This window comes from Haplochromis burtoni, unplaced genomic scaffold (assembly GCF_018398535.1).
Source record: "Haplochromis burtoni strain Fernald_Lab_line unplaced genomic scaffold, NCSU_Asbu1 Contig_25, whole genome shotgun sequence".
Classification (NCBI taxonomy): domain Eukaryota; kingdom Metazoa; phylum Chordata; class Actinopteri; order Cichliformes; family Cichlidae; genus Haplochromis; species Haplochromis burtoni.
This window is the reverse complement of record NW_024582386.1, coordinates 2,747,757-2,773,336: the sequence shown is the minus strand read 5'-3', so window position 1 is coordinate 2,773,336 and position 25,580 is coordinate 2,747,757. Positions and strand designations below refer to the sequence as shown.

General features: G+C 39.9%; 2 protein-coding genes across 2 annotated transcripts; both read right to left on the bottom strand.

Annotated features, from left to right (window-relative positions):
• Positions 1–928: 928 nt before the first annotated feature.
• grinaa (glutamate receptor, ionotropic, N-methyl D-aspartate-associated protein 1a (glutamate binding)) lies at positions 929–14,161 on the bottom strand. The gene is made up of 7 exons (XM_005917441.3): positions 13,964–14,161; positions 5,491–5,829; positions 5,161–5,279; positions 4,852–5,052; positions 4,333–4,461; positions 3,931–4,074; positions 929–2,668 (listed from the first exon to the last, which is right to left on the bottom strand). Exons 2-7 carry the CDS (start codon positions 5,792–5,794, stop codon positions 2,519–2,521), a joined length of 1,047 nt encoding a protein of 348 aa, XP_005917503.1. The 5' UTR covers positions 5,795–5,829; positions 13,964–14,161; the 3' UTR covers positions 929–2,518.
• A 1,201-nt stretch (positions 14,162–15,362) lies between these two features.
• mapk15 (mitogen-activated protein kinase 15) lies at positions 15,363–24,015 on the bottom strand. Its single transcript, XM_005917447.3, has 15 exons — positions 23,739–24,015; positions 23,474–23,625; positions 21,821–21,919; positions 21,151–21,180; positions 20,565–20,655; positions 20,027–20,157; positions 19,495–19,658; positions 19,244–19,383; positions 19,097–19,154; positions 18,558–18,695; positions 18,243–18,348; positions 16,546–16,873; positions 16,236–16,366; positions 15,964–16,116; positions 15,363–15,762 (listed from the first exon to the last, which is right to left on the bottom strand). The coding sequence occupies exons 2-15, from the start codon at positions 23,570–23,572 to the stop codon at positions 15,568–15,570; spliced, it is 1,863 nt and encodes a 620-aa protein (XP_005917509.1). The 5' UTR covers positions 23,573–23,625; positions 23,739–24,015; the 3' UTR covers positions 15,363–15,567.
• Between the last annotated feature and the right edge of the window lie 1,565 nt (positions 24,016–25,580).

The following is a 25,580-nucleotide window of genomic DNA, read 5'->3' as shown; positions in this document are numbered from 1 at the left end:
CTTATTTATAGCGTAAAACTTAATATTACAATAAATAAATCATAGCTGAAAAACAGGGTGGTATGTGCTTTACCTGGTAATTACAGTTTCACTATAAATGTTTTTAATTAGCATAAAGCAGGAGCAAGACAGGCTGTGCTGATGGAATTCATCTCTTTAATGTGATGCGGGAAACATGTTCGTGTCCGAGTGCATAATTCATGTTTAAAATAATGTATTCAATTATGACTGTTGGAATTTTTTCAATACCCCCCCCAATGCTACTGTCTAAATAAACTGACCAAGAAGACCATTAAAAGGGTGATTATAATATGTTATCATCATTATTATGTACATAATACACTTATTTTTTAAAATAATTTTTATTATTTTAATTTTTGCTGAAATACTAAAACAATGTCCTGAAATGTGATGTTTCTAGGATGTCAGGGTAGCACAAAGGTTTTTATTCATCAATTTTTTGAGTGAAGTTAACCAGAGCAATATGGAAGTTCCTTTCCACCACTGAAAAATGGATTTAATAAATTCACTGACTAAACGAAAGGGTAAAAAAAAAGAAAAAACAGAAAGAAAAAAAAGAAAGACCATTTCAGTAAAATTTGATTACTCAAAAATGTTTTCATTTTCTCACCATTTCCAGAACTAAGGCTCAGCTCTAATTTGTAAAGACTTTGCGATACCAACACTGAAATTTTAATATAACAAAATGTTTTTACTTCCAAAAGGCAAATCAAATTTGGTGTTTATATTTTCCTCCCTTTAGTGGCAGAACCAGTCTTCCACAGAGCCAACCTACTGCACTGGCTGTGCTTTGTTTTTTTTATTTAAAACAGAGAAGCGTTATTAATAAGGCCCAGCATTTTGTATTTCCTTTATGTGATCATTTTATCACAACTGAAACACAAAAATCAACACACAGAGCTCAAACTTGTTAATCACTGTATCCATTTTAATGAAAAGCCAAACAGCTGTGTAGGGGGGTTTAGTTCAAGTTTGATTTGATGCAAATATACAATGCGAACAGACCTACAAAGCCCAAAACTTACTTTACCTATACATACCACTAAGGAGCTCTATATACAGACATGTTAGTTGAATACAAACACAGAAATTTTAAAAATAGTCTAATTGGGGTTCAATACACCAATGTGTCCCCAAAACAAGAACAGCTGTACTGTGTACATTTTTCACACATGCAGACGAGAAAAGGGTCATGCAAGGGGTGAAAAAAATCAAAACAAGTTAGAGAATAAAAATATTGTTTCATTCAACTTCAATGTCATTGCATGTATTTTGGCTTCCAGTGCGTTAAGATTTATTCTGTGAGTTTCACTTTAAAAAAACAAAAACAAAAAAACTGCAGTCAGTAAGTAATGGTTTCAAAATGCTATTGTGTGATGACGTTACAGTCTCCAAGTTTCCTCTAAACCTTGCACCAAATTCAAAGAAACCCCAGTATCTACCACAAGTTCAAAGTTTCATGTCTTTAAAGCCTAGTGCCTGTCTACATTAATTTTTAAACATGGACAAAAACTGCAAAACCAAAAATAATATTAGTTATGACAAAGAAACCCATACAAAGAGTAATTTTTAATTCACATTAATGACCCCCCCAAAAAGGAGTAAGTTAAATAAACGGGGAAATTAAGAGAACATTTCAGGTTTTAGAACAACAAAAAAGAAAAATCCTCATTTTGAAAAGATATTCTGTAATAATACAATAATTTATGTTCATTTATGTTACACATCCAACAACAAGCTTCATTCTTATGCCATTCAAAACAGCTTTTACTCGTTGCTGGACACATCCATATAAATTACTCCAGCACATCTTTCAGAGGTAGGGGGGATACTGGCATCATATACAGTAAAACACATCAACTATTTACAGCTGTGACAAGCAAGCTAGAGGCATTCCTCTTATAGCTGTAGATAACCATACCACGTCTTTAGTTGTGTTTCCAGTTTGCCATGCAGAGTTACTTTACACCAGCAGGCTGAAAGGGAGAGACAAAGTTTGTGAAAACAGACAGTCGAAGGAAGATGGCATTTCTAACACTAACTTCTCTTTAGGCAAAGCTGGTTTCATCTGTGTGTCGGCATAATCATTCCTGCTCTTTTTCTATTCAACTTCTGCAGCAGAGCCTGCATGTTTAATTCTGCCATACGAGAAGTCGAGGTGTAGGTATAGACATAGCCTTCTGTGTTAATAGAAGCAGAGGACAGTTAGAGCAAGCACAATGGTCAAAAGGTGAGGACAGATGATTATGCTCTGTCATTAATTGCAATATTTTTATTCCACTAAATAAATAGTGCCCCTCTCAGCTGACTGTCAAGACCAGCTGCATCATCTCCTCAGCACCTACTACCTCTTAAAAATAGAACTCTGTGTGATGGGAGAGGAAACAAAAGGGGATCAAATAAAGTAATGAAGTCAACGAGAAGGGGCATTTTAGCAACATTTCAAAATAAAGGGAGGCGTTCCCCATCTCCCAGCTGTTCTCCTCTAGGTGCTGCCTCACTCGCGGGAGCGTCCCACGATTGCCAGGATGTAGAGGAAAATGTTGATGATGTCAGTGTAGAGGTTAAGTGCGGCAAAAATGTATTCCTCTGGACTCAGGGCCAGCTTCTTGTTTCCCAGGAGAAGCTGAGTATCAACAGCCAAAAACTGCACAGACAAAAGATGGAATTAGTACACTTTGTATACCATACACTGATAAGGCATTGCATTGTGACCATCTGCCTAATATTATATTGAACCCCTTTGTGTGGCGATATCTGGCACCAAGATGTTAGCAACAGATCCTGTGAGGTGGGGCCTCACATCCCACACATGCTTGATTGGATTGAGATCTGGGCGATTTGGAAGTGAAGTCAAACTCGTTGTTGTTCTCTTCAAACTTTTGCTAAACCATTTTTGTTTTGTGGCAGGGTACATTATTGTGCCAAAAGAGGCCCCCACCATCAGGGAATACCGTTTCCATGAGAGGGTGTCAATGGTCTGCAACATTGCAGAGGAAGGCGTTATGTGTCAAAGTAACATCCACATCGATGGCAGGACCCAAGGGCTCTCAGCAGAACATTGCCCAAGGCATCACATCGCCTCCACCTGCCAGGTAAGTGGCGCACATGCACCCGGCCATCCACACGAGGTCAAAGAAAACACGATGCAGCCCTATATGCAACAAACTGCGATGCTCTGTGTATTCTGACACCTTTCTGTCAGAACCAGCATCAACTTTTTCAGCTGTTTGAGTTACAGTAGCTCGTCTGTGGGATCGAACCACACGAGCCAAGCTTTGTTCCACATGTACATCAATGACCCTGTCACTGGATCAACACAGTTTCTTCATTGGACTGTTTTTAATACAGTGCCCACTGTGCACCGGGAACATGCCACAAGAGCTGCAGCTTTGGAGATGCTGTGAAACAGCTGTCTAGCCATCACAATTTGTTCCTTGTCAAACTTGGTCAGATCCTTACAATTGCTGATTTTTCCTGCTTTTAATGCATCAACTTTGAAGAGATTAACATTCCCTTGTTCCCTAATATATCCCACCCAATAACAGGTGCCATGATGAAGAGTTAGTTGGTGTTACTCATTTCACCTGTCTATGGTCATTATGTTATGCCTCATCAGTGTATGCTGCCTTAAACTGCCATTTGCACACTGAACATGATAATGTAAGGTATATCGTTTTGCTTTAGTTAATACTGTCATGTATATTTAAAAGTGACCTCAGTTTTGTAAAAGTTTACTTTGTAACCCTTGCAAGCCAAATATTTCTCACCATTTAGCAGGGCACTGTCAAGAAATGCAAAAAGCTGACAGATAAACCACTTGGATGGGTAACAATCCTTCAAACTCATAAGTATTCGTTTTTCTTTTTTTTTTGTACATAGAAGGCGAGATATATGTGCGGCACTTACGCAAGTGAAGAGTAGCGCTCCCAGTGAGGCATAGACGATGTGCAGGATCTTGTGGCGGATGAAGATGCACAGGATGGAGAAGAGCAACAGCACTATCAGACACACGAACAGCACGCCCCGACAGGAAGTAAAGTCATACTTGCTCTGTGAAAGAAAAAGAAAATAGAACAGAAGAAAATTAAAAGCAAGACGTTTAAAAATGGGAGACACGGCACTCTACGGTTAAAGAAATGTAATTCTGAAGGAGCTTCTATACACAGTCTGAGTATTTGCTTGTTATTGACTGGGTAAAAACCACAGTGCGAACAAAAACAAACAAATGATCTCTTAAGAGAATGATGTTTGGATGCTTTTATGGACACTCAAACGCATTTACAGAAGCAGCTGTCTGCGCGTGCTGACCTGTAGCGAGAAGAGGACGACGGTGAAACAGACCACCGCGGTGATGCCCACAGCCATGATGACGCTGTCTGTGTCATAGAAGCTAGCGATCATACCCACCATGTAGGAGAGACTCAACGTCAGGATGGACTGTACGAAAGAAAACAGACAAATTACTTATAAAACTGTTTACAAAGAAACATTCAGCTTTGTGTGTGAGATAGGTCACCTCTTATTATTACTATAAAATCTTAACAGGACAACCTTGTGTGATTTCCATCTGGCCTGTTTTGATGTTTAATTCATCTAGATTAATTTGATGTGAGATGTCCAGTTTTGGCAGTATCAGCTATATGATGGCACTTACTTAATGGGTCTTAAAAATACATTTGAAAAACTCAGCAGCAAGCAGTCCATTTCCAGAAATCAAGGTCTGCAGCTAGCCAAAAATACAGCTGCAGAATGGAATGCATACATAGCATTCCTTTCACAACTGTCTAAGCTGTTAAAGGAGTGGAAGGAGTTTGGAAAAGTTCTCACCAGAGCAACCAAATTCCAGGGGTGCTTGCGGCGGAAGTCACCACAGCAGCTGAGGACAATCAAAGACACGAAGAAGACTGCGTAGGACACGTAGTACGTCCACGTATTCTTACGCACAAATAACTTGGCTTCATCGACAAAGGTGAAGACAGCAACGAAGGAGAAAGTGATCAGCAGCTGCACAGTGAGAACCATGAAGACCTGGAAATAAGGAGGAATTAAATTACTTTGATTAGTTTTGTTTTGGTTGGATTGTGTGTTCACGTCAGTTATGTTCTATATTCATCTGGTAGAAACAGAGGAACCTACTTTTCTGATGAAGGCTTGTCGGATGTTCTTGTCCTCGAATCCGGAGTTGGTGAACTCATCGTTGTCGTAATAAGATGGAGGCCCGTCACCATGATAACCAGGGCTACCTACAGGTGGTGCTACGAAAACATTAGAGCATGATAATTTGGGATTAAAAAGGGAAGAACGCATGATGTTTTAGCACATTTTGACTGTCATGTGTCATTTTGTTAGCTAAGTACAAGAAGAGAATATTTAGATCTGTGGACTTTTTGACTCTTATTGCTCATTAAGAGCTCTTTACACAGACACACTATTAGTTTTCTAATGATCTTTAGTATAACCACTCACCCATGGGGTCTCCAGGAAAGCCTGGCTGTGCAGGTCCTTGCTGATATGGCCCCTGAGGGTACGGTCCCTGTGGATAGGGCATCTGAGGGTAGGGACCGGGAGCGAAGCCTGGGCCTGCCTGGGGAAAGCCAGGCTGTCCGTATCCGGGCTGCCCATATCCGGCTGCAGGTGGGTAGGGCCCCCCTGGGGCTTGGCTGTAGTTTGGGGGGGGCACACCGAACCCTAGCTGAGGGGGTCCATAGACATCATTATGAAGTGGGTTGGTCTCACCCATTATGGGGTACCTACTCTTGTCCTGGGACATGATGTAGAGAAAAGCTCACTCTGCTTCAACAATCTCTGAAAAGCAGAAAAGCAAAAATATAATGTAGCTACTTGCAAATATGTACAGAATAAAAGCACATAATGTAACACCAACATCTCAGCCAAACTGGCAAAGACACAAACACCGCATCTGCTTGATTAAAAGGAGAGAGGCGAGTAAACAAATTCAACAAAGGGAAAGGCAAAGGCACTAGGCAGACCAACAGGATGTTCAAGTTTTGTTTCACAAGCAAAAAGTCAGCTATTTTATCATTACCCGGAGCAAGAGCAGGCCTAGAATTAGTGTTAGCTTGCATCATTGAGGCAGCTGAATGTCTGCCTCTGGGTGCCATCACATGAAGACCTGGTTCTTGAGACAGTTACATCAGTGGTAAATACTACAAACATACTGTTTTATGTTGTTGTAACTAGGGCTGGGCTATATCATACTGTTCACAGTAATACCGGTGTAATGTTGGGCAACGATAAGAAAATGAAATATCGCGATAGAATATGGGTAAAACGCGCATGCGCAGTGCCTTTGTTTACATATGCACATGGCGGCGACGCAGAATGAGAAGAGCGAAAGTGGATTGTTGAATGAAACGGATGAACCAGAACTGGTTTGTAAAAATGCTGCAACTTCAGTGGTGTGAAACTGGTTTGGCTTTCATCCGTCAGATACACAACAAAGCACTATTTTTGGTAGAGCATGCTAGCGGGTCGTCGTTATTACCGTGTTTTTTGGAAAATACAACACACTTAAAATCAATTCTTTGATTTTTCTGAAAATTGACAGTGCCCCTTATAATTCCGTGTGCCTTATGTATGAATTCTGGTTGTGTTTACTGACCTCGAAACGACTTTATGTGGTACACGGCGCTCGAAAATCTGTCAAATGTTTCAGTACGACTTTGCTAAGCTACGAAGCCGCACCGCTTGATGGATTGTCGGAGCTTTACAGCTATCGTAGGCAGGAGCCTCGCGGAGTGATACGTACTGTGCTTCAACATAATATTACCGTATTGTGTGTGTATAACCTCTTTTTAAGTTTTGTGGATATTATACATGGTTATGCTGAGGATATGTCGGACAACTTCCACTGGAAATGCCTTTTGGTTAAACTGTCAGCAAGGAGTCAGTTAATTTTTTATATAACTTTAATGCACTTAAAAAGCTGCTTGTTTAATTGAAAATACATTGATGTTTTGTTTTGTTTTTTGCACTAATAAAGTTGAGGAGTTGTAAAGTATTTTGTCTAGTCTCAATTATATCGTCAGTTATATCGTTATCGCAAATTTTCAAATGTATATCGTGATAAATATTTTTGGTCATATCGCCCTGCTCTAGTTGTAACTGTGAAAGAGGCACTCACAGCTTCACAGGTGTGTAGCTGGTCTCTAAGTGAGCTGGGTGTGGTCCAACCACTAAGTACACAAGGGTGTTTGAAGCAGGTGTTGCACACTCAGTAACCTCATGTCTATAGGGTGAACTTCTTTTTCTTTCAGCTGTACATTTGTTTGAATTTAATGTTTCAGTCTGTTTAAATCTACTCTTTGCCTCTGTCAGAGCACTTTGTAAATCATAAAGGTAAATAAAATCACAGTATTAAAAGCCAGGCTAAGTTTATATATAGGTGTGGTGACAAGCACATGTCTTCTGTTAAGGCTGTTTGTGCCACTGAAGCACAGCAGAGGTGGAAGAGACCAAAGGGTACGACCTCAGACTGTGGTATTTCAGTGTGAACCACTGTAGTGCAGTATGAGTTAATGTCAGGAAAAAAATGGCCAAAGGTTACTGTCTGAACACTAGACAAGACACTTGCAACACACTCCTCTGTGAAGAAAGATAAGGGGAGGAGTGTCTGATAGTCCTAAGTATACAGAAGTACAAACCAACATAGAGGAACAAAAACAGGAATATGTCACAATGTTACACAAGTTGGTGGCAAAGACCGCAGACCCTAGAAAGACAATTTGACAATACACATATTTAGCCAGATAATGACAGTACACTAACATTGTTTGAGTAGCCCCACTACTACTCTTAAAGGGATAGTGTATTATTGTTACCAAGACATCTGAAGTAGGTAAAATAAAGGAGTTTTTATTTTATATTCTTTACATAAAGAAGAGATGAATCTTTGCTACTACAGATGTTTGTCAATAAATCCGATCTGAGCGAAAACTTTCAGAAGAATGACCGGTTACCCTGATATCTACTTAAAGCTGTCATGGACGTGAGAGGAAAAAGGAAAAGAAACTACAGTACAAACATTGCTCACACACTGGTGCTGAAAGTGTTTCCATGGATGCAGGCGCCGCCTTGGTAACTGTATGTATTATTAATCTGCTTCAGGAGGCAACCTGACATATTGGCCATTACTGCAGTGACCCTCCTCCCACCTGGGCTCCCCGCACAACTTGGGTCAACAGGTTTATATCCTGTAATCTGTAATCTATAATGCTAACAAGGCATCTAAAAGCACAGAGCTCCACAACAGAAAACAAAATTACTCCGCAGAGAGGTGCACAAGGTAAGCAGTCGCCATCTTCCAAATGTGCTGTGCAGGTTTCATAATAAGGCCTGAAGTCCCCAGAGGAGAACTTGCTCAAAGGGCAGGGAGCCAAAAAGCCACTGAGTCAATTGCTGACTTCAAAAGAACACCTGGGGTGCTATTCATTATGTTAACGTTTGCCTCATGTCCTCTCCTTAAATTGGGAAAACGTTCTCTCTTCCCCATAATAAATTACTTTCTAATCTGTTAATTTGACTTTAAGCAAACAAGGAGAGTGGAGGCTTCTAGAGGAGATTAGAGAGAGGAAACCTTTTTTTTAAATCAAGTGCATGACATTTAAATGCCACTGCTTAGAAATGAATATTTCTTCCATCATTGGATCTTATCCTTGCATCACTTAAACCATTTTACACATCCAATCAATGAGAATCAAGATGAGATATCCTCCACATTTGCCTTCGGCCACACATGTAGTAAACAGCAGGAGATAGCCAGCTTCAGATACAATGTCCTTTTCTGGAAATACTGCATCGGGTTTATTTTTAGGGTGACACTGTGGTTGTGTATACAAGAGAAGAAAATCACCCTCTGTTAGGACTATAGCTCTATTCTTACAAAGCTACAACTGGGTTATGGAGGACCAGGAGTCATACACATTGACATAAATCTTTTCATGAATGAATGGATATCTAAATTGTGCAATAAAATATTAATTAGTAAATTAAGTAGCAAATTAACTGTTAATGTATTTATTTAGACATTCAAGTAATGCATTATTTGAATATTTAATGGACAATAAAAAGAGTATTTATAAATACAAGTGTTTAACATCAGCATAAGCATGCACAGACTGTGAAAATATTACATCCCAGCAGTAGTAGCTAGCTGACATTTTTTAATAAACTAATGTGCTTGTCACAAGAAGCTTAAAGCAGCAAAAACTGTTAGAACCAGGAAGGAGCCCTGTTACAATTCTACACAGAATTACAGCAATGACTGAAACCTACAACCTTAAAAATGAATAAAAAGCTGTCTCTAAACACTCATCAGTTCAGATGTTTTTACACTACTTTCTGACACTTAAGAGTTAAAAGAATTGAAATAATGATACAAGTCAGTCCAAGTAAGTCACTGAAAATAGATGATATGTACAGTTTTAGTTTTTACATGATGGCTGTTCAGGCCCACTTTTCAACTTTTAGTTTCACTTTTCAGTCAGCATACTACTGGCACGTAGAAGGTTGGGCTATGTGCTGCTACTTTATTGAAGGACTGCACACAGGCACTTCTGCGTAGGTTTCATATTCTTCACTGTTTACAGCCAAATATAAATGCATACAAAAATGCACAATGAGAAGCAATGGTGGAGCAGACTGCAGGTTACCTTTATAATAATAGAGAAGCCTGTGGTGTTTAGACTACACCTACTACGTGTACAAAACTGTAAACAGTACAAATACACTGAGTACTGAAAAAAAAATACAGAGGTGGATGGAAGTATCCATTCATTTCCAGATCAATCTAGTAAAAGTTGTTTACTCTTTCCCCTTCCTCTCTTTTCAGGGCACACCGAATTAACGGTGAGTGTTATGCAACACTGCTCCATTTCACTCTGGCAAATGCATCCGGACTCCAGTGTGCATCCTCATGATCCCTATCTGTCCATCAGTAGGACAGTGCAGTGAGACACTGCAGACAAACAAGCTGGCAGTGCTTCACAGTGACAGTCTGCATTAAGATCATAACAGATTACAATCATTATCTGAGGAGTCAAATCCCTCCCCGAACAACAATGGTTGCATAAGAGGGATGCAGTATACACCCAGTAGCATATTTTTGTTAGATTTCTTGAAGAATCCAATATGTGGTCAATGTTAGCTTACATAAAAAGATTACCCTCCCCTTGTATAGACAGAAATATTAGTCAATTAAAGTAGCACTGGTGAAACTATAACCAAAGAGGCCTTAACTAATTACGTGAGTCACCCAAAGCATGTGATAACCACCCCGTCCAATGTTTACAAAAAGTGTGAGTGTGCAACTCACGGACACTTCATGTACACTTTTCAAAGCTATACACATCCCCATTTTATCAGTTACTGATTTTAACTACTCTGGGGGGTTTTTTTGGGTTTTTTGTTTAAAAGGGAGCTTGTTAGGCTTTGAAGTCCATCATTAAAGAGAACATTAAAAACTGAGAACATGAGAGAAAATTTTGAACTTCACAAAGAAAAGCAGCTTCAAAGTCCTCGTAGCTGACTGCTCACTTGCTTCTCTTGAGTAAAGCTAAAACTTCAGGATCTTTTTCTATTAATTTGTAACAGCTTAATGTAAATGATTATCTATATAAAACTTTGGTAAAACTTATCTTTCCCAGTTGCATAAATTCAAAAAACATCAGCTGTTTTTATATTCATGTTACATTTAACAGCCGTGACTTCACACTGTGTTTTTGATTCTGAATTTATCTGCACTGCTCTGTTTGTGGCTATGTAGAATGGATTACCTCCTATAATCCAAAGTAACAACACAGAGTTCAAAAAACACGACAATATTGTCAGAAATACACATTAACCCTCAAGTTCAAAAGTTCAATTCAGCAACCAGTAACCACAACAGTTTCACTTCACCGTCTGGGAAAGAGGTTGGTACAGTCACAGTTTTTTGGTTTTTTTTAGAGTGAGTTTGTGGCATGGTTTGTACAGCTTTACAAGCATTACGTGAGAGATTTCAAATCCTCTTAGGACAGACGCTCCATCGCCGTGGATAAAGACAGTGCTGCTATCCCTGGCTTCTGCTGATAGCTATCGCTAGTGGAATTAGGTTGAACGGAGGAACTCAGTGGGCTAGACAGAGAGCCAAGTTAACACAATTAGGCTACCACAATACATCGACAAACCCACATTCAAAACATCACGTACATGCCTGAGCCACACAAGAAGACAAAGTGACAAAACAGGAACAGCTGCACAAAACAGTGGGGCCAGTATGGAGGTGAAATATCTGGCACTGCAACAACTTCAAATGAGAAGTGCTACACTTGAAAGTCCAACATATTTAAAAACAAAGCATACAACACTACAATAAAACTGTTCAACACTTCCTAAAATCAGAAAACCCAAAAGCTGTTCAGTTAAAGTTTGGGTTAGTTTTCAACTCAAAGATGTAACTGGCTGAGCAGGAACCCTTTGCTTTTCTTTTAGTCGCTGTAGCATGACTAAGTGATATCATCAAAATAAATGCTGTTTCACAGTCACATGGTGTTCATGTAACTCTGCTGCAAGCCTGTTTTGCAACATAAAAAGACCCCACGTGCTTTAAAACCACTACAGAGACGGCTGTGCTTTAAACCAAACCCCTCAGCTGACACTGTTCATGTCCTATTAACAAACAGCTAACTGGACCACTTGGCTGAGAGAAGCCTACACTGAGTTGCTTCCTACCAGCCAGCCAGGGCAGCAGTATGATACTGTCATCGTGACATACCATGTCAGCAGCAGCTTTGACTTTGTCAAGCCTGCAGACACCTTGCCTTGTGGCAGATGGATACACTTTAGGTAGGTAGGTTAGCACAGAATAGCAACAGACTGCCGCCACTGTGGCATAAAAAAAAAAAAATTACTCAGTTTCTTCTGAAAGTAGAAAAATTACATCATTATAATGATATTTATTTTGTTCTCATAGTTCTATATTAAGAGTTACATATTTCAGCCGTTTTTCTCATTTGACGTAATACGCTCTCATTGCCGTGTGAAAGTTAATATTGTAACAACATAATAATGAGATACTGAGTTTTTAAGCTCACAAAATTAATGTAACTTAGACAATAGAGTGCTGTAGCAAAACTGCAACTACAAGAAAGCTATTTATTACTAGCTCAGAGTTAAAAATCAAATATTCACTCTCTGCGGGGTTGCCAGTTTCAGGAGGTGGTGCTGGCAAGAGAGATGAACTGTTGGTTGTGTGGCCAAATCTTATGCATCTCCAAATGTTTAATGCAACTCCTCTACAATATTTCATCATCATCAGTAAAACACTACAGCCATATAGAATTCAGTAATCAAGGTATAAGATAAGATAGATAAGACAGATGAGATAGATCTTTATTGTCACTGTTAGCAGAACAATGAAACGCAGTTTGGCATCTCTCCATTTGCGGCTGTAAGTTTTTACATTCAACATTCAAGCAAGTTAACCTACAACTGTACAATATTTTTCTCCACATATCACAGGATCATGGTTTTGTCTTTCTCTGTACTTTATCAATACCCCTGTCAAATGAAGAATTGACAACTAAAACTGTCAATAATTTATTTGGAGGTTTGTAATTACAAAAACAACCGAAGATGTCGCTTCTTTATATTTTAAAGGTGTGTGAATTATTCATGGAGGTTAGAAACAGGACATGAGTAATATAACACAGTCATAGTTTCACAGTTTTAGAGCACATATCTCAAAGTCTAGGCCAAATCTAGCCGCCCATATCAGGATAACATAGTTTTTATTGTAGCCTCTCCTTTTTTCACATTGTATTTTTCATGCTCAGCCCTCTGAAATATTTTGTTCAACACCTGTTACATATATGTGCAAGAACAGTGGTTTATACATTCACATAACTAGCAAAAGAGCCTTGGTTCGTGTAAGGCGACTCTAGGATACAGCAGTATATCCCCACGGTTTAAGCTGGAGGGAGCCAGGAGTCAGAGTTTCTTTCTTCCAAAAAACATAAACAAAAAAACCACCTTAATATTTGTCAAGGTGTGCACAACCAGTAAATACTAAACGCATAATTTAGTATATATATAACTATGATGACACAGAAAGATAGCGATTTCATGCGACTCAGTCCGGATTCTACCTTCTGAATCCTCGTGATTAAATAATAAAGCCACTGCTATGAATACTGCGATATCTGCTCAGTCACACACTGAGAAACACCACAAATACTCATAAATACGACGCAAACTCACTGATAAAAACACCGAAATGTCAGAAAGTCTAAACTCAAACAGAAATCCGGACTAAAAGTGGAGCAACGCGACATGTTTAGATGAGGTGAGCGACTCTAAACCAAAAACGAAAGCATGCATCGAGCGGTCTCTCTCTTTTTTTTTTTTTTTAAATGCTGCACCTGTATTTAGGCGCATCCCCTGCAGGCCTCACCAGCGCTGATAAATGCGACACTGCTACCATCTACTACATGGCATTCACGAATATTACGCCCAAGCTGCCGAGACCACCATTAATGTCGGAGCGTGGATAAACTACGAGCGTGTGGGCCACAGACACCCGACAGCACCGAGCTAGCCTCGCCATGATGAATCCAATATGGGTTAGCTACGTTTTTCGGACGTTGACCACACGCCTCGCCCCCAAGCTGAGGACACCGAGAGCTCCTTTTAAAGCCAAATTGCAGTTACACAGACCTTTTGGTATCTGGGTACAAAATGATTAACTAATAACCCTAAATAACAGCATGTGTTTTTGGAATTTACTGCTTTCTATTCCTCTGACAGTTGGCGATAGGCAAGATGCTGACGATTGCTAACAAAAAAGAAAAAGGCGCTCATCATCCATACGTGTTAAATAAAGGGGGGGGGGAATTACTAATAAAACACAAAATACTCATTAAAAACCATTACAGCTTTTTACCTGAGGTAAGTTTACTCCGAAGTACTGCCGAAATGTACTCTCGCCGTCTCCTCCTCCTCCTCTGTGCTCGCGCTGGGTTCTGGACAACGGCCCCTGACGTTTTCGACACAGCGTGGTCACGTGTTGTGTGGGAATCACCAGTCGTTACAGAAAAACGACACAAATGACTTCACAAACTGCCACATGACATGCTTTTCCATTTTTCCCCCCATAACGTCATCGGGATAAAGACAAAACAGAGCCGCTCAATTAAATATGCAAACTAAATGCTTCTGTGGAAAGATCCAGATTAATCTGGAAATTACTGCAGGACTCATGCTGGTCTTAAGTCACGTGGTTTATTATCGGTCGCGTTTACGGGTTTTTCTCTTTAACCGAATATATTCACCTGCTTTTACTTTGTCATTTTCAGATAGAAATTTATAAAAACAAACACAGTTTCAAGATTAACTGCTTTGTAAGTTTGGCTTGTGCTCCCTTTGGGCTTTTTAATTAAGTGAAAAGAGCAAGGTTTTCCGACAGCGATTCACTGATAACTACATTATGTTTAATTTTGTCATTAATTTCAGTATGTGATGTAGTCTGAACCGTTAACATACAGCAGGACGAGTCCATGCTTTCATATTTATGTCAAATTCTGATCCTACAGTTTGAATGTTGGGGCAGAAATTGAGACTCATCAGACCAGGCAACATTTTTCCACTCTTCTGTTGTCCAATGTTGGTGAGCCTATGTGAACTGTAGCTTCAGTTTCTAAGGACCTTGGAAAGAAAAGCGACTGGACTTCTTAGGTTTCTTGAAGATATTTCGCAGTCAGTTTTAGAAACAAAACTGTGGGAGGAGAAGAAATGTGTAAAAAACAATGTTTACTTTGTTTTTTTCTTTACATGGCTGTTCTTTTACAGAGACACAGAGTCTGAGTTCTTCCACCTGAAATTGTTCATAGACATTTAAGTGATTCAGTGTTAAACATTATAAAATTCTGTACACATCAGAACAACAAGTAGAATTCTTGCTGGCATGTTCACAAATGAAAAATAATCACTTATTAGATATAATGAATTCACCAAACCATCTATTTGCATATTTTACATGTATCTGCAAGTATTCTGCACCCAAACCACTGGTTCAATGTTCCTAATGTAGTATTAAAACATTAAGCCTCTAGACCAGAGTCAACATGAGACACCAGGGCTTATTTTAAACCGACAGACGCTCCTGAGACAAATGCTCAAACTTACTATTTAGCATATGCACTTTAATACAGAGCCTCTCTACAGACAGACAGGCTAATCCAGCCTTCTAAGAAAAGGTTTCCAAGTGTTTTTCTTTAAAAATACACACATTTACATATATTCATACATTGGTATTAACGCCTAGAAATATATATATATATATATATATATATATATATATAGAGTCACAGACAGTGAATAAATCCATGTCTCCACGGGTAAAATCTAAATGTAACATAAGAGATGTTTGTTTGATCTGCCTTTCAGAATCGTTTCTAGTCCTAGTCTGAAGGAGATCAAAGCAAACTTTGTTGTGTGTTTAAACACATGTGGCACCGGACCCCTATGTAACTGCAGGTATGACAGCAGTCACTGGTTGCAAGGGCGGCCCCGAAGAAGACTGTCCAGTCCAGTCTTGTTGATGGTGCCATAGGCCTGCGAATAGCTGCCTAGTTTGGCTCGTGGGTCGCCAGCTGCTGCCACGTTACAGTTAGTCTGAAACACTTTCTTGCTGAACCGCGGTGGTGGCCGGGCCTCATGCACCTGAGTGGTGGAGCGCTGGTTCTGCATGAGAAGAAGAAAAAAATTAAACCTGGTCAGACACACGTGACAGTGACCAAGTTTCTTTTCTTGCCCCTGAAGCCACCAAGTTTCAAAATAATCGCCATCTATTAAATCCTCAAAAATGTTTTAAAAGTCACTTCATTTTTTTTAAATTGCATCTGTTCTTTCAGATAATATTTTACATGGATGTAGTGGACTGACCAGACGTGCTGATGTGATGTAAAGCCCAGAAGACAAGGATGTCTCATCTTTGCGTACTAACGGGTTATTCTGGGTGTGGTTTAGGGACGAGGAAAAGGAATGGTTATGGGCCATGGGGGCTGAGCGACCACGCTGGAGAATCTGGTCCATCGACTAGCAGAAGTAGGGTGAGGAGACAGAGAAAAGTACAAATGGTCAGAAGTACAAAACGAAACAAGGCTTACATCACTAAAGGAAAACAAAGCTGAAGTGGACTGAGGTCTGACGCTTACTACACCAGCGCTGGTGCCCTCTGTTGGTGATGCAACTGCATTACTGTAGCTGCTCTGTCCCACTGGTTTCCTGCTGGCTGCAGTGGATTGGTAGGAATGAGGAGGACCACCTGGACTCCGAACAAAGACATCTGAAGGAAGAAAACAAGAGTTTGAGGCAGTATAAACACAGCTGTTGTACTGTGCTTATTAAATACCTGTCTTTCTGATGGCTTAATAATTATGCTTTTCAGGAATTTTCAAACCCCACCATTTTTTTAAACAAAAAGACAGGTTTCATATTTTACACCAAAAAAATAAACTCTCATACTTGGGGCATGTGTGATGGGGTTATATGTAAGTTTTCCTATGCCAGGGCCAGCTAGAGGGCTCGTCTTCTCTGCTGCAGGTGGGGTGGATGCATTCACCGCCTCGATTTTGCCAACTCCTGTACATGGAGGCGCATGGGTCGTCTCGTCAGTTTTTTCAGGTTTTGGTTTTCTTTCATCATCACCATCTCTGATGCTGTTTGCAGCCACTTGGCTCTTCACTCCTTTATCACACTTCACACTGGGCTTCTCACTACTGCTGACACAGCTTCCTTCCTTTGACTGGATCAACCTCAACATCCCTTGGTTAGTTCTCCTCTCCAGTATCATCTGCAGGTTAAAAAAAGATACAGACTCTAGCATTTTAAACTAGTTTGATTAACTTCCAGTTGTCTCATTTGTATAGAAAATTCAGAGACGATGAATGTTCAAGCATGATCACACAGGTGTTGTTTTAAAGCTACCTTGTGTGTCCAATGAAGCACTGAAAAGCCACCTTTTGTTTTTAAACTGTGGAACAGTCTGCCTTTTGTTATCAAATGATGACTTCTTGAAACAGATAAGCACAGTGAAGCCAATTCAACGCATTCTTTATAATGACCAGCAGAGACCAGAACATTGGAATAATTGTATAATTGCAGTAGATGTATGGAATTATACTGAAACTGAAGTAAAGCCAGATGTTTCAGAAGTTGCCTTGGAATCTTTCGGTTTTCAAAATGTTTTCAGCATTAAAGTAATGCAGTGAAAACAAATATGGATTAAAACAGCTCTTGTATTGCTGCCACAGTGTAACTCAGGTTAATGCAGTAACCTGAACCTGACCATCACAGAGGTTGAGGCAGCACTCCTTTGAAAGTGTTTTTCTGTGACGCGTTCAAAACTGTCAAAAGTCCGTTTATTAAAGTGAGCAGATTCGAGTTTTGAGAGCAGAGTTACCCCTGAGAGCATGAACCTGCTGCATTGCTCACACACCAGAAATTCTCCTGTGTGTGAAGGCTTCGTTGTGCTGTTGAATTTACATGTGAGTAAATTCATTTTGCAAGTGGCAATGAACACCTCCGCTCGCGAAAGTAAATTATTTCCTCCTGATTACATTTTTTTTACTGCACGCAGCTTTTGACATAAATATAATTCCATAGTTGTGTCTTAAGGCTTAACCATGAATAAGATCTCCAAATTCAATGTGCCACAAAGTCCTCTGTACATTTCATCAGCTGCATTTGTTTACATGCAGCAATGTTAATATGTATCATGCCTGCTTTATAAATAAATATATTACAACTCATGATCCGACTGAAAATGCTCAGCTTGAGGATTTCGCTTGGGACTAAATTCACTAATTGTGTGATGGCACAGTAACTATGTCCATCTTTTATATACAGTCTATGTCTTAATATTTAGAAAAGCAAGCTGAAAGCCCTAAATTCTTAATTTGGAACAACGTTACAGTACATTCTTATGCTGTGAGGGATTTCATTTGTTCTTGACTCATTTTTTGAAATGTATTTCTAAATTTTGAAACTGTATTGTTTTCTTACATTTGCTTCTTTCGGTCTTGCTATGTGAAGCAGGCAGAGTTGCATGTTTGTGTGAAGGGTCCTACAGCCTACAGAGCTTTTTCAGTAGTTTTTTGTAGTATACCTCAAAGTAATCTAATGTACTCAGTACTCAAACTCAGTTATAAGTCACACTGTACCTCATATAGTTTGTTGCGGTATTGAACGACAGATAGCTGGATGTCATCATCCACTGGCAGCACTACGTCGTAGTTCAGTGTTGGCTCTTTGGCTGGATTGTGAAATCTTCAGAAATGGATAGCACACTTATAAACATATGACAGCACACATGAACATATAATGACAGTAAAATCATAAAAACCATTTACAGATTACAGATTTACCACAAGGGGAATAACACACAAATCTATTCAATCTGACCAACTGAGCAACAAGAAAACAGAATAAAATTTGACCACAGCTCCTAATCCAGGGGCCAGTCTGATCCTTAATACCTGGCTAAGTATGGGTGTTGGAGGGCTTGCTCTGCAGTTAGCCGCTTGTCTGGGTTGAAAACCAAGAAACCCTTCAACAGGTCGAGAGCATCGGGAGGCACAGAAGGCTGAAGAAGATCCTCCAAAGGCACCTGTGGTCTGGTGAAGGATGAACAGATGAAGAAGAAGAATTAACAGGGGTTTATTATAGTGTTCTGTCTTTCAGTTTCTGTGGCCTATTTCACCTGCTGTTGCTCAGTTTACTGTTCTGCTGCATCAGTACTTCTGCTCCTTAAGTATTTAATCAGCCTTGCTTCCACTTGTAAGCTCTAATTCTAGTTTTTATGCTGAAGTGGAGGAAATTTGTTAACCTAGCTCTGTGTTAAGAGTGACAAGGTCAGCTGAGGCCACGCATTAACTGTACACACTGTGTACTCACATAAAAATAAAGGGCAAAAAACGCGGGGTTAGTATTTAAGATTACCAGATTCAAATAGACATTTGATGAATAATTTTATGATTTTCACAACATAAATTGCAAACATAAAATATTGTCTTACTTTAGTAACATTCTCTGTATGACAGAGGATCCATATTCTGACTTGATTGCGAGAATATCTGAAAATTAAGGCATATTTAATCAATCCAAAGTAAAAGTAAAATGTCAAGCAGTTAAATACATTTAATCTGGACTTTTGTGAAGCCACCTTCTGGGCTGGGGTGTGGAATGGCACTCATGATCTTCTCTATTTGGTTGATGGTGGATGTCCCAGGGAACAGGGCTTTTCCCAGCAGCATCTCTCCCAGGATACAGCCGAGGCTCCACATGTCCACGCCTTTAGTGTACCTTTGGAAAATACGCTGATTATTCAGAAGCACCGCCTAAATTTAACGTTTAGACTCATTTCTGTCAGTGAAAAACAAGCGTTAGCAGCAGACGCTCAACACAGTCGGGTACCTTGTGGATCCCAGCAGGATCTCGGGAGCTCGATACCACCGTGTGGCCACGTACTCCGTCAGTGTAGGATTCCCACTGTCCTCTTGGATCTGGTTGAGCGATCTGGCCAAGCCGAAGTCACACAGCTTGACAACACAGTCAGAGTCCAAGAGCACATTGGACGGCTGTGGGAAACAGACAAGAAAAAACATTCTTACCAAAGAGAATTTTCTCAGGTTTCCAGTGCTTGCTTAAGAGATGAAAATGTGAATATGAATGTTCAGTGAGCAGAAAATGTGGGATGAAAAACTATTTTGTGATGCCAAGGACCATTTTGTGAGGTCAACTCAGCAGAGTTTACTGCACAAACCTGCATAGGATAAGGAAATGCCACAGTTTTACACAGGCCACAAAGAACAAATAATTAGAACATTAACATGTGACAAGAGCAAAAGTGCACTGTACATGCATGATACAGGCATTCATTTGGGATTTTTCTAATCCAAATAAGAGCATGCTTCTCACATTCTCACATCTGTTCCATCTGCTGTACCTTTTGGTCCCGGTGGATAACATTTCCTGAATGCAGGTATTTCGTGGCTTTGAGGAGCTGGTACATCACGTAACGTTTATGGATGTCTTTCAGTAGGGTGCCTTTCTTTATCACTGCATGCAGGTCAGTATCTGGTACAAAAGCAGAAATGGGAAAAAACCTGTTATGGGTGTTTATGTAATGATCCAATTCTAAATAATCATTAGTTATAAAGATAACCATCTACGGTGTTGTTGAACATACAAATCATCTATGAAATCACACACGCTAATTTTAATGCAACGGCATGGCTGAAATCAAATGAAATGTAAGCAGTGGGAGTCTGCACTGTAATGCTGCAGTACTGTCAAGGATTAGACTGCATAGACAGGGAGGGCAGTCTGTGGACTCAGCAGTAAGACAGCGCAGCCGGCCAAGAGAAGCAGAAGCCCACACACACACACCTTTTCAGTGCCAGGTTAAGCTACTAAGAGCCCCCGGGGCCTTCCTCATGCTGCTGTGTTACAAGTTCAGATGATGAGCTGGGCTTTACACTCACCCATATATTCAAAGATGAGGTAAATGTCTTTATCGTTCTGTGCTCTGATGACATTTAGAAGCTTAACGATGTTGGGGTGGCCTCCAAACTCCTGCACACAAAAAGAAAAGGTAAACATGCTTACTCTCAAACACAAAACTCACACTCTGGCTACTGTTTGACCAGTAATAACTGGCAATGGTTTTGTGACAAGGTTGTGCAAACAGCAGGGGAAGGTCACATGAAGGTAGGTCAGCAGATAAGGAGGGAAACATTTATGTGATTTATAAAAACAACGTGGAAAAACACATTCCCTGTTTACTTATTTTGATATTTCAAAAAGAATTCACAAGGATTCTTAAGAATATTATATATATGCAACAGTTTTGTGGAGTACTAACAGACTGAACATGTCACTGGTCGAGTTGTAGAATATTATTAAATTCAACTAAAGGTAATTTACATGTAGAGAGATCCAGTACAGTCGGTGAGACTGAGACTGACATTATCGTTGTTTCAGTCTTCATAAATGGAACTAAAAGACATGACAGTGATTTGGAAAAGTGTTAAGATTATTTGACAGGAACATAATAAATACTTTGGTTACCTGGAGGAACATGATTTCTCTGAACGTTCGCTGTAAAAAGAAAAAAGAAGACACTGAGGTCATGATCAGGAAATATGCAGCTGTAAATCAGGTGCACACAAGCCACCTGTCCTATGCAAACACTTACTAAACTTGTCTTTAAACAGATAAAGGAGGAAATTAATACCATGTAATACCCAGGATGAGATACAAGCAAAATGTAAGAAGTGGCATGACAATCGTGAAGCAAGTAGAGCTGCTTCTACTTTTGCTTTAACAATTTATTCAAATGATTGCTTTTCAGTCAAAATGAAGTGGACATTTGAAAGACTGCAAGCAGGAAATGCTTAATTTCCAGTACTTAAAAAGAAAATTATGGAAAAATAAGAAGCCGCTTTTAGGCCCAAGGGGTCATGCTGACAGAGTTCTTTCATTTGTTACAGCAGCATTTTTTTTTTATTGTGTCCTGAAAACGAGATTATTGAAATTCCACTTCTTTTTCTTATATTAACATATCTCGGGGATTAAATGTGTAGCTACACTTCTTACACGCACAAAAAGGGGAGTCTCACTGTTTAGGCCACTCAGGATCAAAGTGAGCTGTATCTGGCCCATGGTGTAAAATGAACTTGACATCCCTGCTTTAGAACAACAGCATTGTTCCACTTACTGCAGATCACATGGTACACACCTGGGCATCTGTCCTGTTTCTGAAGGCATCAAAGATCTTTTTCACAGCCACAATCTCGCCAGTCTGTCTGTCAACTGCTTTCCAGACAATGCCGTAGGCCTGAGGCAAACACAAAACGCAAGTAACACGTCACCAGGATGCTTCTTGTACCTACAGGATTGGGCTTATATCCTGTGCAAGATTTTAACTATAAAAATCAAAATATGAGAATACTGGCATCTGAGTTCAGTTAGGACCACTGTAAGTCAAAATGATAACTTATTCCTGCAGATTTAAGTAACTATAAATTATTCCCATCTGCACTGTGGACTTGCTCTCCCCACAGCTCCATATGCATACATGGAAAATAAAAGACGGAAAGAGCATCAGCAAGAACCCAGCAAAGAAGAAAGATTCTGAGTGGATGTGGTTTGCAAAGCAGTTTGCAGATGTGCAGCTATAGTGGGCAGGGTAATGCAGCTTTAATATTACTGCCCTTATGAGTCTTACCAGTAGGATACAGCGAACTAACCCTGCCTGACATCATACATTTAAGTAGTTCTTCTACCAGCAGCTAATCCTATATTCATTAATAATTTTGATTTTTGCATGTATTTAAAACCAGCTAATATGCTGTTTATGTAGAGTCACAAACTGTGTATTATTCCTGCTGGACTAATCTTCACTCCATCAAGAATACAAATCCACTATATGCACCATGTAAAAAAAACTCTTGATCTCTATATTGAATAAAACATGGATGACATGAGCTCTTTGACTTCAGTGATAGCAGGGTGTGAGCAGCGTAGTGAAGCCAAGCATAACAGAGGCAGCAGTGAGGCAGGAGATTATAATACACTCTAATGATACGTGGAGGAAAGAGCACTGGGGATGTGTTTTCTTTTTTCTTCTTCTTCTTCTTCTTTTTAATCAAACAGCTGCAGAAAAACAGACCTATATAATACACTGACATTTTTTAAACCTGGTATTTGAAGCTATATTTAAAATAAAATAAAATACATCCACATTATGATTTTTGAATGCATCTGAAGTCATCTGATCAGAGCTGTTCAGCATCACAGTGCAGGTGTAGGATGCTGCCTAGGTGCAACAGGTTGAACAGCTGTGGGTAACATGAGTCACAGCCACCCTCAGCATGTCCAGCCAGTTATGTGGTTTCTACGTGGCAGCTATCAGCTGGCTATTTAGAAGCAGAGCAACAACTTGATAATCTCCTGGGGCAAACGGTGGAAAGAAACCGGGCTGTTTTTAGAACTGTGGAAACTACTGGAGACAAAGAAAAACACAAACAAAAGGGATCTGGACTCTAAAGAGAACAAGTGTCCTCACACACCAGCTGATCTGCAAAGAAAGAGTTTATTTTCTTGCTGCCAAAGTAAATAAACCTCTTGCTTAAAACACTGGTATCCACTGAGAACTGTAAGTCTGGAGAATTTCAGGAATTTAAAGGCTTAAGTGCAGAGGAAACTTTAACTGAATTACTGCACATGAAGGCAGAAGAGTTAGAGACTGCAAAAGAAAAAGAAGACTGCAGTGAAACTGTTTTTTTCCCCGGTTTGCTCAAACAGCAACTTGGAGTTTCGTTAGTAACTGTACAGCCTGAGCAAACAAATTCATTTCCACTAAATTAAAAAGAGAGAAAAAGTTGCTCACCCCTTTTCCAAGTCTCTTCTTGATGTCATACTTCAGAGAAATGTGCTCTTCCACATCGGAGATGTTTGCTGATTCATATTTTTTGCTCATTTTTTCCATTCACTTCGTGCTCGTGCTCATTCAGTAATCATCACCAGGCTCTTTGATCACTCCTGGAAGAGATCAGGTGACTCTGAAAGCTGGCAGCCTGGTGGCGATGGCCGAACGAATCAGGAGTGCATCGTGCAATATTTCCATAACAATCAATAATTGGAAAGAATCTTACGTTAACAGGCGGATCTCTCTGCAGTGCAGGATCTTGGATCTCACCTGGCAACCCTCATGCGACCATATGAGTCATACCCCGCGTCATTTATCAGTCGAGAGGCGGAACAGTTTTTACCTCCATTTAGCGCCTGAAAATTACACCTGATTCAGCCTGTGCTGTGCAGTATCTCTTGTTATTTATCAAGGTGAGCTCCCACTGCTCTCTGCCTCTACTCTCAAAGGTCCTGCAGGAAACACACGGGCCAGTTTTGTCTTTATTTGTTGTCCTGACAACGAATACGCTACTGCTCGCAGGTCTTAAAGTGACCGCCGCACATGCGCCGCCTGCATCGCTGCTGTCAATGTGCTGTGAGATAATCAAATTGTGCAATAGATTACCAATTACCAAAACCAATAGCGATACTTTTAACGGCAGCTTATGTAGGGGAGAACAGGGCCTCACAATTTATGAGATGACTGAGTCATTTATTGCCATTGAGTTCCCCGACCAGGCCGATGCGGTGAAAGAGCTGAACCACCAGACACTGTAAAAGCATGGTTCTCACTTTGCAGGATGATTAGTTAACACAACAAAGCACACCTTTAGGCTTTCCATGTATTTTGACCTTAAATGTGTCTTTCTCTAAGGCACTTTGGGTCCACTTCTGTTTTTTAAATGTGCAGGTGACCCTTCTGAATCCACCCTCATTATGATGGAATCAGGCATCACCAACGTGTTTATATACCACTCTTCATTTAATTCTGGGTTATTATTCATCTCTGGCTCTGCATGTCTTTGCCTGTCTCCCGCCCCTCACCCCCAACCCGTGACGGTAGATCGTTGCCCTTCCCTTAGCCTGGTTCTGCCACAAGGTTCTTCTTGATGAAAGGGAGTTTTTCCTTCCCATTGTTGCTAAAGAGCTTGCTCATCGGGGTCGTATATTATTGGAGCTTTATATTATTGAAAGGTCTTTATCTTACGATATTAAGCACCTTGAGGAAACCGTTGTTGTGATTTGGTGCTATATAAATAACATTTAATTGAAAAAAAAAAAAACATCAGCAGAACCCGGCACAGAATATAACAGATTAAATGAGAGACAGGATGTGGAGAGGAGTTTGCAGATGTGCATCTACAGTGGCAGGCTAAAATAGCAACTTAAATAGCACTGCCTATATTATTCTCACCTGTTGGATACAGGAAGCTGATCTGCAGTTGAGCCTGACTTCATGGCCTGTCTGAACTACACTGCCTGGCTGCCTACCCCTCCCTGAGTCTTGTTCTGTCAGAGGTTTCTTCATGTTAAAAGGGAGTTTTTCCTTGGTGACAGTATACTGTCACCAAGTTTCCTCATTTAGATCTGAAATGACCAGCGGTAGCTGTAGCAATCACTCATTTCTATGCTGCCACCCTTTATAGTCGGGACCTGGAGCTCCTAAACAGCTGATAATTCTGGAACACAAATTGGACAAAGATTCTCACATCATGGAGGTGGAGCAGGAGTTCCAGTCTTTTCTGTCTGACCACCATACCACTGTGGTCCTCACAAACAAGGCCAGACTTCAAAAAGAGACGGGCAGCTCCAGCTCTCCACAGTTAGGTAGAGTGCATTAGACTCTACTGCCACCTGTGGTCTTTACCAAGTGGCGTTTCATTTAGCTTCTGAGCAAACTGATGTTGACTTGTCTGAATTTTCTATTTATTTATTTATTTATTTATTTATTTATTTATTTATTTATTTATTTATTTTTTTGTTTAGATTAAACGTCTTTGAAATTTTTTCATGATCAAAACAAAGTCAGACCACATTAGTTTTGATATTTTTGCACAATAGAGTTCTATTCCTGCACAAATTGGACT